We start from the raw sequence: 14706 nt of genomic DNA on the forward strand, positions 1-14706 counted from the left end.
AAGCTTTCAGGATGAGTTCATGAGTTTTGAAAGGTTAATGATGATGTACATAACAACATTGTTTTGCAATGTCCACGTTGAGTGTTGTTCAGTGCATTATCTCTTTGATTTCCCACTTAAACCTTATGAAATTGTACTGTTGAAGATCGTGATTTAATAGATTCCAAGATTTTGATGTCAGAATGTGAATGATTAATTAATTAATAATAGTAATAATAATAATAAGTGTATACATGTTTCAATGGTGAAACTGGCCTCTCGAATTGAACTGAATTAGTGTTTTAATCTGTTCTTTTGTTCCACGCTGTAAGTAAATACGTTTTTTTTCCCTGTGGCAGGAAAAAGTCAAAAATGTGCCCTGTGTGTAAGCAGTAGCTGGCTAATTAAGAGAGTGGAATGTGGTCACCGGGCGCAAGTGCAGCATTGTGAGCTCTGCCATGTGGCTTCTGATGGCTCCGTGCCAAAAGGTTATTCTGGTCCGTTTGTGGCTGTTATGTGGATCAGTTGTTTGCCACTTGATGGCCTCACCATGATCACTGGCAGCTCCACTGACGCTGCCTCATGAGGGGAAATTGTAAAATAAGTGCTATCTAATGAAAGTAATAATGATAATTCTGCAGATATGTTGTGAATGTTTAAAGTGTCTTCTGCACACTGTGTCCTTGCTTTTAATTCAAAGTAGTTACAATATTTATTTGTAATTTATTGGATTGATTGTCTTTTTAAATGGAGGAAGAATTGACCCCAGCCGCATCCCTCAGCTAAGGCCGGGTGCTGAGTCACCCTGTAAGCAGAGCGCCTCAACACAGTCCTTTGTGCTCACTGATAAGATACAGCTGTCTGCTCAAATAACTGACGTTTTTTCGAGACCCGCTGTCAGAAAAATGACGCTTAGCCCTAATTAAAAGAAGAACTTCAATGTTTTCTTTGTTCTGCAGAGTTGCTTTGAATACTCCTGTGGTTTTCTTCTCTGCCTCTCTGTTCCAATTTGCATATTCCGACAATGACTTTGCTCTATTACCATGTTTCCAATATGGTATCTTTTTAAGTTTGTTCATTGTCTATCCTTGTGATGGTTGTTGATGTTGCAGCCACATTTATCTTAGACGACATCTTTGGTGATGGCTGATAATTATGATTCTAAAATGTTGACATTAGTAAAATAGAGTTTAAGGACTCCTTTACTCAAATCCTGCTTTATAATTGTGATGGTTAGCAGATCTGGTCTTTGGTCTATTGGTCTATTACTGGATTATTATCGTGTACCATGTGGTCAAGCCCAGTGGCCCATGAGAAAGGCCGACTGAATATAATGCTGTTTTTGTAATCATTGAATGCATATGCTTAAATGCAATAGTGGTACAGAATGCAGAGCTTGAAGAGGATGGATCACAGCTCCAGGCTTAGAGCTTTGTGTGGATAGTTATGGCCGATTATTCCTTTATCTGCAGACTGTTTGTCTGTTTATTGGGTTGGTGTGATTACAGCAGAACCCATAACGCACGTCTTTCCCCTGGTGTTTAGTTTATCAAGACAAATATGTGTGCAGAAGTTGTTTCTCTGCTCCCACATGTGGATCATGATGGTGCCACAAATAATTCATTTATCATTACAAAATTACTTATACTATAATATATAATGATAATATAATGTGTATTTTACTATTTGGATCAGTTAAACATCAGTATTTGCCCACATGTTCCCATAGTCTGTTTGCTTATTAACTACACACACACACACACACCTATCCCTAGTTCTAGGCATTGAAACCCTAAAACAGCGCCTCAACACATTGCACCATGAGAGTGAGAAACCCTTTTAGCCGTGCTTTGTCAAAGTAAAGAGCAGCAGAGCCTCCAGAAAATGTCCTCTCTTCTTCCAACACAGAGGCTCATAGTCTGTTGCTAAGCACCGCTTTTGCACCATTTATGTGGACATTTCCCGGAGAGCTGAGGAAACTTTGATCTTCACAGATTTCTCTGAATTGAACGTAGCTTCTCTTAGGCAGTGGACTCAATGTGGTTGTGGACACTGAACGGTTGAACGTGACTTCATCAGTCCAAAAGTCAACCAGGGATTTCTAAGCACTCATAATGTATTCAGTATTAAAGTAGCATAAATGTGGTCTGAAGAATACAGACAGACCACGTGAAGCCACATAGCTGGTGTTCAGTTTTGTCTGGCCATGTAGACGTCCCCCGTCCCCCCCGAGCCCTCAGAGCCCCTCTAATCCCCCAAACACACCCTGGGGGTCCACCGTGAAGGACAGCCAGCTGAGTCATCCCTCTCTACACTGCTTGCCTTCCTGCCTTTGTGCCCGCCATAGGAGGCCTGGGAAAGGGTTAATGTGACAGCCCCTAACTCTCCAGGTCCACGTGATGGTGCCACTTAGTTCCAGTTAGCAATGTGTTAATGAGAATTTGTGGAGACAGCGCTTTGAAATATCCTGTAGGCGGCATTAGAAATATTATGGAGGGATGCTGTCTGATTCTGCAGATTGTTGTCCAGAGCGCTGTCTAAAGCGTCTGTACACGTGGAGGAGGAAGAGGAAGAGGAGGAGGAGGAGGAGGAGAAGGGAAGGGGGTGGTGGTAGCCATCTGCTGAACCCCAAACACTCAAACTGACTGATACACTCTACCACCCACCACCCCAAAGCTAAAACCCGTTGTTCCTCTCTATCCGGATGTGTCAACATTGATCTATTATATTATGTGGACAGACAGAATGCAATATTACTGAAATATTGCAAAAATGTTATTGGAAAGGCGTTTGTGATCTTTTTATTGGTCATTCTATTCTTACACACACACACACACACACACGCACGCACGCGCACACACACACACACACACACACACACACACACACACACACACACACACACACACACACACACACACACACACACACACACACACACACACCTAGCATTATGCTGTTGTCATGGCGGCATTATTCCAGATCAGCAACCAGGTTAGCAGGTCCTGGGCCTCCTCCAGCTCACCTGCTGCCACACACAGACATCATAATTAAAGGAATGTGTCTACAGGCACCACCAAAACAAACAGAGAGAACAGAAAATGTGAAATTGTTTGGACACCCTCTTTCCATCGTAATCTTATTTTGAGACATGATCGTGACTGGAGAGATCAAGAATCAAAACCTTTGACCCCAGAAATTGATATGTGATTCTGAAAGCCTTAATCTTAATCTGGTTGCTCCTGCTTGTATACATCCAGTCTTTAGGTAATGCAGTGTGCCATGTCAGGGATAAAGCCTCTCACGGCCGGCCTAGTACGGCCTGTACTTTATATGGGTGAGGAGGGACTGATATACTGTTGTGGATTAAAACATTGACCCCTGCGCCTGAGTTCTGTTGCCCTTGGAGGGATTTTCACCATATTTGACATTGTTGACATGCAGATTACATCATATACATCTGGAAATTCCCACCTGTGTGTTTGAATCATTAAGAAAACTCTGCCGACACAAGGAAACCTCATATGAAACCGGATATTAAGACTTATCGTGCTGGAGTAAGAATTTTAACATACGACACCTGCAGTCCTGAACAGTTTGGTAGTTTCTTTGGCCCAGATGTTCCTAACTTGTCTGATAATGTAATACACAGTAAATCAATGAATCTCCAGTCTGTTGTTGCATCGGTATGATCTTTGCTTGATGTTTAAATGACGGCGCCTCTATTGACAGCGTTTCCTCTTTCCCTCACAGACGTACTCCGGCCTCTTCTGTGTGGTCATCAATCCCTACAAAAACCTACCCATCTACTCAGAGAACATCATTGAGATGTACAGGGGGAAAAAGAGGCACGAAATGCCCCCTCACATCTACGCCATCTCAGAGTCTGCATACAGGTGCATGCTGCAAGGTGAGTCTGAATCTTACTGCTGCACACGGTAGTTTGAATGAAATCTGCCTGCCACCTTTAAACACAATTAAATGTCACGGTAATGGTTTTTAGGTTTTGTTTGTCACTTTAATCAGACTGCCTTCCCTCTTGTCTAAACCATGGAGTGCTTCTTTTGGTGTCTTAGTTTGAAGTCTTGTTCTTCATCAGTCTTACTTGCTTTCAATATTTTTTTGGACAGTTTTCCTTGTCACACTTTTCATCAACAGACCCCTCTGGTTCAGTTATTGTTGTTTTTTATCTGAGACCACTCGCTCACAACAAAACACACTGTAAGTGGATGCAGCACACACTTGAATGATGTCTTCAAAGATCCTCGCCCGGTCGCTGGCAAGCTTCCAGGCCGTATGAGCAGTGACTGACTGGGATCAGACCAGCGAGAACAGAGAGGGTGACCCCATTGTGCTGGACAATAGCTCCTTTGTGTGTGTGTGTGCGAGGGCCGACCAGTGGGGGTGGTGACAAACTGGACAGTCCCGTCAGTCCTTTCAGTCCTTGCTTTCCCCCTCGTTGGTGCAGAGAAGGAAACTTCGTTAGTGTCAACACATAGTTTGATGATGCCGTTAACCCTCCTCAAGTGGAAAAATCAATCAAAAATCAGTGACATTTGTTTTACTAATCCCTTTTCCTTTACACTACAGGTGTCATTGTCCTGTTGGTGATTTTAGTTATAGCTTGTTGTGATTCACTGTGAGTTGTGTTGTATCATGTCCTTACAGCTCATGATATTAGAGCGTAGCCACACTTGTCCACAGTAGCCCCACTGTGGCTGTATTGAAATTCTGTGAAGCGTGGTCTCTTAGTCCAGCCAGTTCGTTGTTGTTACCTCCTCCCTTTTCTTCACACCCTCCAGCCTCCACACACTGCATCTCTGCATGGATGGACACAGGCACATGGGGGGCAGGGCTGGGAGACCTGCCAAGTAGCAACGTTTTGATTGAACCATATTTCTGTGTGTTGAATGTTTCTGCTGAGGGATAGCTTATGCACTGATCTCTACGCCGTGCTTATAATATTGTCAGTCGTGTGTCCTGTATGTCCAAGGACTCTAGTCTGACCTGTCATTTATGATGCGCTACTCCAGCCTATTTCTGGTTGTAGTCATATCAGAGTTAAGTGGTTAAAAAATAGGTTTCTAGGTTGGAGATTAATAGAGGCCAGCTGCTGTTCAGCTGTGGCCCTGAGCACTAACTAACCTGGTTAATTGAACAGAATGTCCTGCTTCATATGTATCTGTGTTTAGTGGCTTTAGTTATCCCTGCTGTTTTGGTGAGTGAGGTTTCACACTTCATGTTTAGATTTCAGTCAGTTGCCTGCAAAGGGAGACTAATAATTTGTTTCCCTTAATTTACGATCTTTGGAGCTGTGCAAATTGTCAAATCATATTCACGGCTGTAGGCTGTCCAGACCTTGCAGGCGTCTGTTAATTACCTCAGCATTGCTGTGGAGTCGGTCAGTGCTCAGATGGGAGGTTAACCGAGGTGGTATTTCACAAAGACGGGGTGTGTAAGTAGACCGCTAGACCTTATGCACATCTGTCAGTGATTAGCTGTCCAGATATTTGACACAGTTAGCCTGGCCGTTCTGCCGCTGTTAAGTCGGTGACGCACAAGGAGCTAATTTTATCATATCTGGAAATGTGCAGTAAGGAAATGCAAATGAATTTGCCTGAATGAAAACACATGTTGAGGCGCTGGTCATGTCAGCAGCTGTGATGAATTACATGAGTGGATATATGCTTCACATGCTTCAACAGCACTGCAAGTGTCCCTAGGTGGAGATGTCAAACAGGGGATCTTTGTTTTAGTGGAAGTAGAGAGAAGACCCCCAGCTTGATTCTCTCCCTGGTGTTTAATCAGGGCATTAGGTCAAGTCCAGCTAGGCCCATCTCGGCTCTGTAAGGGTTTTCACAACACAACTCTTTTGTTTTTCTAACGGAGGTATGAAACAAAGGAAACGTCAAATCTTACAAGTCATCTCCATGATTTATATTCATATAAGGTCAAATAAACTGAATGCAAAGTGTGTCCATAGTGTCTGCATTGAGATGTGGGGTGTAACGTACAGTACAAAGACTGGATTAGCTTGAGAATGCTTCTGTTGTCAGAGCACATACCCTGGGCAGATGCTGGCCCACCTGGCTCTGATAAGGTCTGTAGCCAGCAGTAATGTGTTTGAGGCTGAAAGAGCCAGACAAGAAGCCTCGGTCAAGAGACCATGGAACGCTCTCCTGAGAACACCTCAGCACGTCACACACACACAGGAGATTTGTTTGTTCTATTGAATAAGTGAGGCGCCACATTTCAGAGAGATGCCTAAAAGAGCTGTGGATAAAGGACAGATTTACAGCTTTTCTCTCAAAGATTAGTGGAACAGATGTGGCAGTGGACAGTTAAACCTCTGAGAAACGGAGGGGACACACCTGTCTCCTCCACAAGTACTAAAGTATACAATCACCTTTGTCTTGTTCCAAGTAAAGAACATGTAGAGTAGATAAATGTCCACCTTCTCTTATTCAGGTTTGTTGTTTTATAGCATGGCTACTGTGGGAGGTTGAACACATCTTGACCATTGAACTGGACATTTTGTCATCGATATCCTTAAACAGAGCCTGACAATTCCTGACAATTCCTTATTGTTGTGATTTCCATTGCAGCTGTTTCCACTTGTTTTGCTTATTGGACTTCTAATCGTCTAAGAACTGCTGAGATGTGGATTTTCAGCACAAATACCTTCTGGGTGTTGTCACCCCGCATGGAATATCTTCTTGCAGATTTAGTTGGAGCTTGTCTCAGACACTTTTTTCCTCGTACACATTTGCCAGTGTCCTCCGTGTCCAGGAACACATCAGATCTTAGTTTCACAAGCTGGTGAAATGAAATTTGTTTTTGCCTGCCTGTGTTCTTTCCACGTTCTGTTCCTGAAAAATATTTGAATGGTTTCCCTACCTAAAAGTATGAAGACGTTAGAACAGCTTGAAAGTATGAAGGACATTTTTCTGTATTTTGATAGGGAATGGCTAAAAAAATCTTTGAAATTGGCACTTAAAAAATTATTGAAAGACTGAAGCCTGAAGAAAAAGTCTAAATGGTTTATGTACCTGAAAGTATGAAGAAGTTACAAGCAGTCTGAGTGGCAGCTAAAGCTCAAATAAGTGTTTTTAAATACTCTACTAGAATGTAATCTCTTCTTCTGAGAATACTCCAGTCAGTCAGGACATTAGAGCTCTGCTTTCTTCGTGGACATGAAGGCTCATTTCAGGCTTATTTCTTCATCCTGTTAATGAGACAGCAGCATAATGCTGGTGGATTTGTCTTCATTACACTTCTATTTACATATCAGTGTTTTTGTGGAGGGGTCTTCCTGCTGGGACACTTAGGAAACAGCCAAAGCAGTGTGCAGGATTGATTTCCGAGCTAAGCGTTTGTACATCATTGCTGCTTCTTAATGCAGGCATTAGCTATCAATAGTGGTGAGGAGCCGTGGCCCCGGGCCCAGCAGGCCACATCCGCACAATGAGCTCACTGTCCACAACTGACATCAGCTCGCTCTGTTTCCTCACAGGAGAAACGTCACATGCAGAGCTGCTGTCTTCATGTCAGAGCTGCAAAATGTGGTTAAATATTTCACTGTCACCAGTTGTAAGAGCACTGACGCACTCATTTTGTCGGCCTTTGTGTAGCTTCTAGAAACTCAAATGTCTTGCATTGTATTTAAGTACGACTTTTGTCATCTCAGTGATGTAATGAACTGGAAATGACCTTTAAGACTAACTCTAACTCTAAACTAATGGAGTCATGTGAAGCTAGCAGGAGCAATACAAATCATGCAATACCCTCATTCTGCTCCTGATGAACACCAGCAATGCTACTGAAACAAAACAGCCTTGGTTTAGATGCTTCTCAGCTACAACACACCCAGAATCTTTTCAGGAAAGGGTGATCACATTGGTAAGGGTGCAGCAATGTTGCAGCAAGCAGCTGAATGGGAGTCTCACAATGGCTGCATTGCATCCCTCCAGTGTGTCTGCACTCAGTGTGATAAAGGAAGACACATTGGCTTGTTGTGTTTGTGTGTGATGGAGATACAGATACATCGTAGGGAGGCAGTGGCTCAGTGGGTAGTGCTTCCGCTTGGGAACAGGAGGGTCGCTGGTTCGAGCCCCTGCCGAGGTGCCCTGAGCAAGGCACCGAACCCTCAATTGCTCCCCCCTCTGCGAAGGGTGGTAATGTAATGTAAGTCGCTTTGGATAAAAGCGTCTGCCAAATGATCGTAATGTAATGTAATGAATGTTGAGAGACAGAAAAAGAATCGGGCACTCGTGGCAGATTGTGTCTGTATTTCTGCCGGTGTGCACAGGGTTAAAGTTGACGTCATTGCTGGAGAGACGCTCAAGGATTTGTCCATCTTTGTGTTTTTGTGTGAATGTGACTATACTTGCATGTGTTCCTAGAGAATATAACAGCAGGAAGCGACTGCCCAATGCCAGGAAACACAGGTTGTCACTGATGAGCCGTCCAGCTGTGTCCTCAGTTAGATAACCCCCCCCCCCCTTTCATCATTCCATCCCAAAGGAAAACAGTCAGCACTTCTAGTCCAGGAAGCCTTCACCTCTGGCAGAGTGGAGCCTTGTGCACATATTGAAATATTAACAACGTTGTTTTAAACTGACTCATTTTATTGTTTCTCCTCATTTTGGAATACGACAGAAGATCTTTTATGAATCCCTCCTGATGTTCAGCAAATCAGGGACTAATCAGGCTCAGCCAAATTAGTACAGTCATGAATTACAACTTCTCCTCATGGTTGAATGATCACCTCACCCCTCCCAAACACCTCTGTTGCGGTGGATTTATTCATCTGCGGCAAGTTGGCGTCGGTGCTGGAATTGACACAAGAGGCCGTCCTCCCTGAATCATGGCTTCTCTCTGACATCATGCTATACAACTCTCTGTATATCATGTCTGTGACCGAGGGGGGTTACATCCTTTCACCTAGGAACACATCGTGACAAATGACTCTGGCAGGCCACCAGCTAGAGTAGGCAAAGCAGAACGGCCTGTTGAGTTTTGCTTTTCTCTGGAGCAATCTCAGATCAGTCACATTTAGCTTCTGTTATGATTATGTCACATTTTTTGGTAAATAATCTTCAGGCATGTCCCTGTGGGAACAGAATCTTGACCTCAAATCCTCCACACTCACTCATTTGATTCAGTAAATGAAATAGATGTCCATATAATATCTGTGACCCTTTGCATGCTGGTCCCGAGAGCACTAATGCATTTCATCTTCAGCAACTAGGTTTTGCCATGTTGCTGAAAATGCAATATCGGGATCTTGTATTGTCCATCTGTTACACAGCTTCAGATCCAAAGCAAATGCTAGTTCGAGATATTCTTAACTCCAGACGTTGCATAGCACATTCATGCATTTAGTTCACAAAACTAACGGGCCCTGTTGACATGAACATTAAGGCTAGAAGGGGGTGATGTTCTCAAACTGCAGTAATTAAGTAAGAAGACTGAACAGACCCTTTCCTGAGTAATTCATGGCTTTTCCTCACCAAATGCAATCTACTAATGCAGCCATGTGCATCACTGGTAACCCTTTCAATTACAAACATGCAGACTTTCCAATACACTTCCAGTATTGATGAACTCTAAGATTAACCCATCTGCTGAAAGAGGCACTGCCCTGTCAAGCAGAGAGACAGGACAATGTCTCCACTACCACGGAACAGATCTCCTCCCAATACAGACTTTCCTTGCCCGATTAAATGAAAATAGCTGTAGCGATATTGTGTTAACAGTGTCCAATACTGCTCTCAGACGGGGGCCGGTGTCTGAGGCAAAACACCAAGTCAGTGGAGAGTAAAGTGAAGAGAGTCTGATGACTTTTATCTAATCTTTGGACTTCTGGCTGCTCAGCACAGCCATGTGACATAAGAGGATAAGAGGAGGCCTCAAGCCCCCACGGGGAGATTGATGGGAAGCGAAACTATTGTTTTCCCATGACATCATCACCGTAACACTTCCCATAGGGCCCCTTGATGACTTTGACTTGATTCATGCTAAAGCTCACAGCACACACACATGGGAATGCCTCAGATCATACCAGTTACCAACACCACACATGAGCAGAGCAGTGGATATCGCTCTCAGCACATCAGCCTGACAGCAAATGGTTTGGCTCACTGTTTGAACACTGCATTACAATGACACAGCCTGACTTACATCTTTCTATTAACTCATATATATTACTGACAATTACTGCAGCCTTCTCTTCATTCCAGTGTTGCTTTTCTTTTTTTACGTCGCAATCCCAAAATATCTGAGTTGAAATGAGCAGATAAAGGTTATATTGTTATTCAGTGGAAAGCATCGAGTATCAAGCTGGAAATCAGGACATCTGAGCCCTGTGAAGGCACGTTCATGCACACAGGGAACTCGGGTTTCACATTTAAATGCCTAATATGGTGATTAGGTTATTGTTTTGATTAAATTTGGCTGATGCAGTCATTGATCAGCAGTGAAAATATCACTCGGAGCACTTATGTACGTAGACACGGGGTTAATGGCAAAGTGCTGAGGATGACTCATCATCTTTTTGTCTCCCCCCCTCCCCTCTGCTAACGCTCCATCTCCCACAGATCGAGAGGACCAATCCATTCTTTGCACGTGAGTATTTGTTTTACTGGTACTTTTTCAATAATGAGTGTGAGGTGCAGGTTTTTGTCCTTTGCTGCTTGAATGGCCCAATATGAATTGTATTGATGATTGGAAATAAAAGGTTTTTGGATTCCTCATTTCCAGAGTGACCTGCATACTTCTTCTTCCAATGAGTACCAGTGTTCCTCACCCAAATTGATCTCATAGAGATTATAGTTCAGCCATTGCTGTCATCAGAGTCTCTTCTCCACTTAATAATCTGACGTACAATGGCAGGGTGCAGTGTTTCCCGCTATTATTTTGTCAGAATATTGCAAGTAATCCGGCGCCCATGAGGCTTTGACAGTGACACAGAGCAGATTGACACTAGTTGAAGGGGGAGAGAGAAAAACCGTGTCTGAGAAATGTCTGGCACGTCTGTCACTCAGGCCTCTGGTGTTATTTCAGGGACAAGTATGTGCAGATGACAGGAATGTAGAAGAAACAACCAGACAGACATCTTGGCAGAAGACATATCAGCAGACGGATAGGAAATCTACCTAAACCTGACATGCATAAATCATCTTCTAAATATAAAAGAGAGTGAGACACCAATACAGAAAGGCTCCAATGACAGAAGAACTCGATCCAAAGTGTGGTAGACTTGAACCCAAATCGACCCTGGCAACTGCGTGATGCACCACCGATTAAGAAGCAGCTTTCCTTTCAGCGTGTCCCTCACATTAACATGTAATGACTTTATTTTTCCTGCATTACACTTTCCATCTCCCATCCTAACACACATTCCCTTTTGCAGTATTTAACTCTTTAGTTGATCTAACTAGAAGTTGAAGAAGTTGATTGTGTATCTTTAAAAAACCGCCTCAGGAAAAACACATGATGTTGGCACACAATAATGTGTTAATAAAATTATGCAGATGTTGCAGTTAAAAAGGTATTTGGAAAATAAATGTCAGCATTAAAATGACAAAGCCTCGCAGTAACACAGAATAAAGTGAGCGCTGGCTGGTTTTATGGCATCTGCCGTGAGATGGAATGGACCTGAGGAATCTAACACCCAGCAGTCCAAGGCCAACAGCAGTGACATTGACGCAGTCCCTCCATGATTACCCTCTGTTCAGGGGCCAGGAGCTGACAGCACTGACACTCTCACAGGCTCCAACATGGACTTGAAGCCACATACTCTTTCTGTACCACTTACGCCATCTGAAAGCAAAACAATATTTTTACATACCGTGTGTATGTAAATTAGCACGTACAGTAAAACCTCAGGTATGCTCTAAATCTAAACTCTAACACCCCTAACTTTTAGCACGGCTTAGAGGACAGAGATTTCTTCTTCAGTGTTTTTCCTGCACATTCCCAAAACCTCAACCACAGCTGCTGAACTGAATTGACACTTACAAGAACACACATTTGGTCAGATAAGCATCCTAACTTTATATTAAGCCATGTTTGATAGTGGGAAAGAAGGCAGGTCAAACAGAAACTAATCCTTTTTTCTGTTTATTGTCCGCCTTGTTTATCTACCACTGCGTACAAAAATAGTAGTATGTCTTTGTCTGCTGTCATCTTCACTGTGAACAGTGGTTGGTTCAGTGTTTCACACACACACACACACTCTGCTCTGATGTGTCTGTCTTTGTGTGTTATCATCTGTGATCTCACAGAGGTGAGTCAGGAGCTGGCAAGACAGAAAACACCAAAAAGGTCATTCAATACCTGGCACACGTCGCCTCCTCACACAAAGGAAGAAAGGATCACAACGTTACTGTGAGTATTTTCTTTTCACCCTTAAACCATAAGCTCAGAAAGAAGATAAAGATGCATTTTCACTATATAAAGTAATGATGTTAATGGGGGATTTATCTAATGAGGATCTTTTTTCATTACCCACGGTTTCATAAAATGATATTGAAGAATAAGCCAGATTTGATACGATGCTATACTTCCATTTATGATCACTAGAGGTCGATAAACTGGCAGTGAGATGTACAAGTTATTGATTGAAAATGTATCACACGTTCAAGGAATGAAGAAGTAATGGACACCTGTCATTGTGTGCACGCAATCTAACAATTTGCATTTGTTTATTTGAACCAAACAGCCAGAGTCACCTAAACCAGTGAAACTACAGGCAAGTCTTTAAGCTTTCTTATACATCATGTTCATGTATTTTCTCTCAAACAGAATTACATTCCCTATGTTTTGGGCTCAGAGAGGATTTGTTTGAGATTCAATAAATACAGCAACATTTCCTTATTGGAAATGGCTTGTTATGTATGTAAGAACTGAAAACATAAAATGGCATATTGAGTGTTTACTTTGTCTCCCTCTCTGTCAGGCACAAACTCCAGTTGTAAGTAAATTTAAAAGCTGGCATGTTGCAGTCTACTTATTGTGATGTGTGTGTGTGTGTGTGTGAATGATTGCTCTGTTCAAATGTGCCATACCAAAATTGCGTTTTAGGGTTTTGGTGCGTAAACCCAATTGGATCAAACAGTTCTGTGTAACAGACGGTCAATAAAGGGCATCCATGAAACATTGAATAACTGAAATACTAATCGAGTTGCTCTCAATCCTCTTCTTTGCATTCCACAACAATGCCTTCAGGGATCAGATCAATGCATCATAAACGGCTGAGATATTAGCAAAATTAATCTGATTAACTTTAAATAGAGAAAAGCATCAGTGGCATTTAAGGACCAAATATTGCTGTAGGTCCTGGTGACATTGTTATAGCTTTGTGCCATTCCCTAAAATAGAAGACCTTTTGTCCTGAACAATATTATAGGAACACAAGATTTTAAGACAAGAAATCAATGGTTTTATGTTCTAGGGTGCTGCTGGCTTTCCTTACCAGATAAATCACACTCACCTTGCGGCCAAGGTAGAAGTCACTCCCTTATTTAATGACCGCAGTAGCAGGCCAGCAGGACCAAGATTGAGAACCACTGCATTATAGCCAATGTTCCTTAGAGAAGCTTTAAAGAAACCCAATTTTCTTCCATTAATGGTTTAATGCCACATTCCAAGTCACTCATGTCCACAGTTTCTCGAAGAGGAACAAGAATAAAGAGATTTTTCGTACAGTGACATTAGCTGCTGTAATCACGGTTGACAGGAAAACCTTTACATATTTGCCTTCCAGGGAACATCGATATACAACACTGCCATTTATAGTATAACAACTTGACTTCCTGGTTTCATCCATTCAAAGCTGTTGCCCACAGCCTTCATCTGTTTGATTTGAATATATGTATGTATAAATGTTTATCTGTACAGTTTATGTAAAGCCCTATTTGGACAGGAGAAGTTTTCAGGGCGACACAATAACATGTTTATCTATTTGAGAGCCTCTCATTTTGGCAAATTTGAATCCATAGCATTGTAGTACACATCCACTTAATTAAAGAGGTAAGCCAGGAGTTAAAGGCTGAACTCCATTTCACTCCATTTGCCCGATGGGATTGACCTAATAAAAGAAAGTTTTTACGATATCTGTTAGTTTATTTCCTCTTGGCTTGCATTGGAAGCCCCCAGTTCAACTAAGAAAATGACGATGAAGATGCTCCTGTTATGAAGATGCTTCTCTGTAAACGTACCTTGTCTGAGTAGGGCTTCCCTCATGTCCATGACATTAACACAATCTATTGATTTCCATGAAAACAATGAATCTACCCCTGTCCTACAGAGTGGAGCCCTGTTTTATGTGAGTAGTATGTAGTTTCTCCTTCATCATTCCTCTCACTTCCTTTATTTCATTTCATTAAAATCGCAGTGGTGGAAATAGAAAAGGTCCACTTCATCCATTTTCTCTGTAATATGTTGTCAAGAGTCTTTTCAGCCACCTTGATCCACCTGCCTTATCTGTTCCATAAGTCTTAATCTAATACACCAACTCCGCTAAGTTAATGGGATCTGCTTCTGTTAAATACTTCACCTTTACATTAGATTTACTGCAAACTTGAGCACATTCCCTCTCATACACAGGCATCATTTTAAAACTTGTGATGTACCTGAGAGCTGTGTGTTGGACTCACACACATTTTAGCTTGTTACCACTAAGACACAATACATATATGTCTAGTTTGACTCATGTTGGCCGAC

General features: G+C 42.4%; 1 protein-coding gene across 1 annotated transcript in view; it reads left to right on the top strand.

The window, feature by feature from the left end:
- Window positions 1-14706, top strand: part of LOC143016709 (myosin-10) — a 39044-nt gene that overhangs the window by 3446 nt on the left and 20892 nt on the right. The window contains exons 3-6 of the mRNA XM_076171169.1: window positions 3733-3889; window positions 10578-10605; window positions 12267-12362; window positions 14278-14308. Coding sequence (XP_076027284.1) covers window positions 3733-3889; window positions 10578-10605; window positions 12267-12362; window positions 14278-14308 — 312 coding nt within the window. The remainder of the gene's footprint in view (window positions 1-3732; window positions 3890-10577; window positions 10606-12266; window positions 12363-14277; window positions 14309-14706) is intronic.

The sequence above is a fragment of the Genypterus blacodes genome, unplaced genomic scaffold, assembly GCF_046128005.1.
Source record: "Genypterus blacodes isolate CSIRO-AG114 ecotype Tasmania unplaced genomic scaffold, CSIRO-AGI_Gbla_v1 ptg000240l_1, whole genome shotgun sequence".
Classification (NCBI taxonomy): Eukaryota; Metazoa; Chordata; class Actinopteri; order Ophidiiformes; family Ophidiidae; genus Genypterus; species Genypterus blacodes.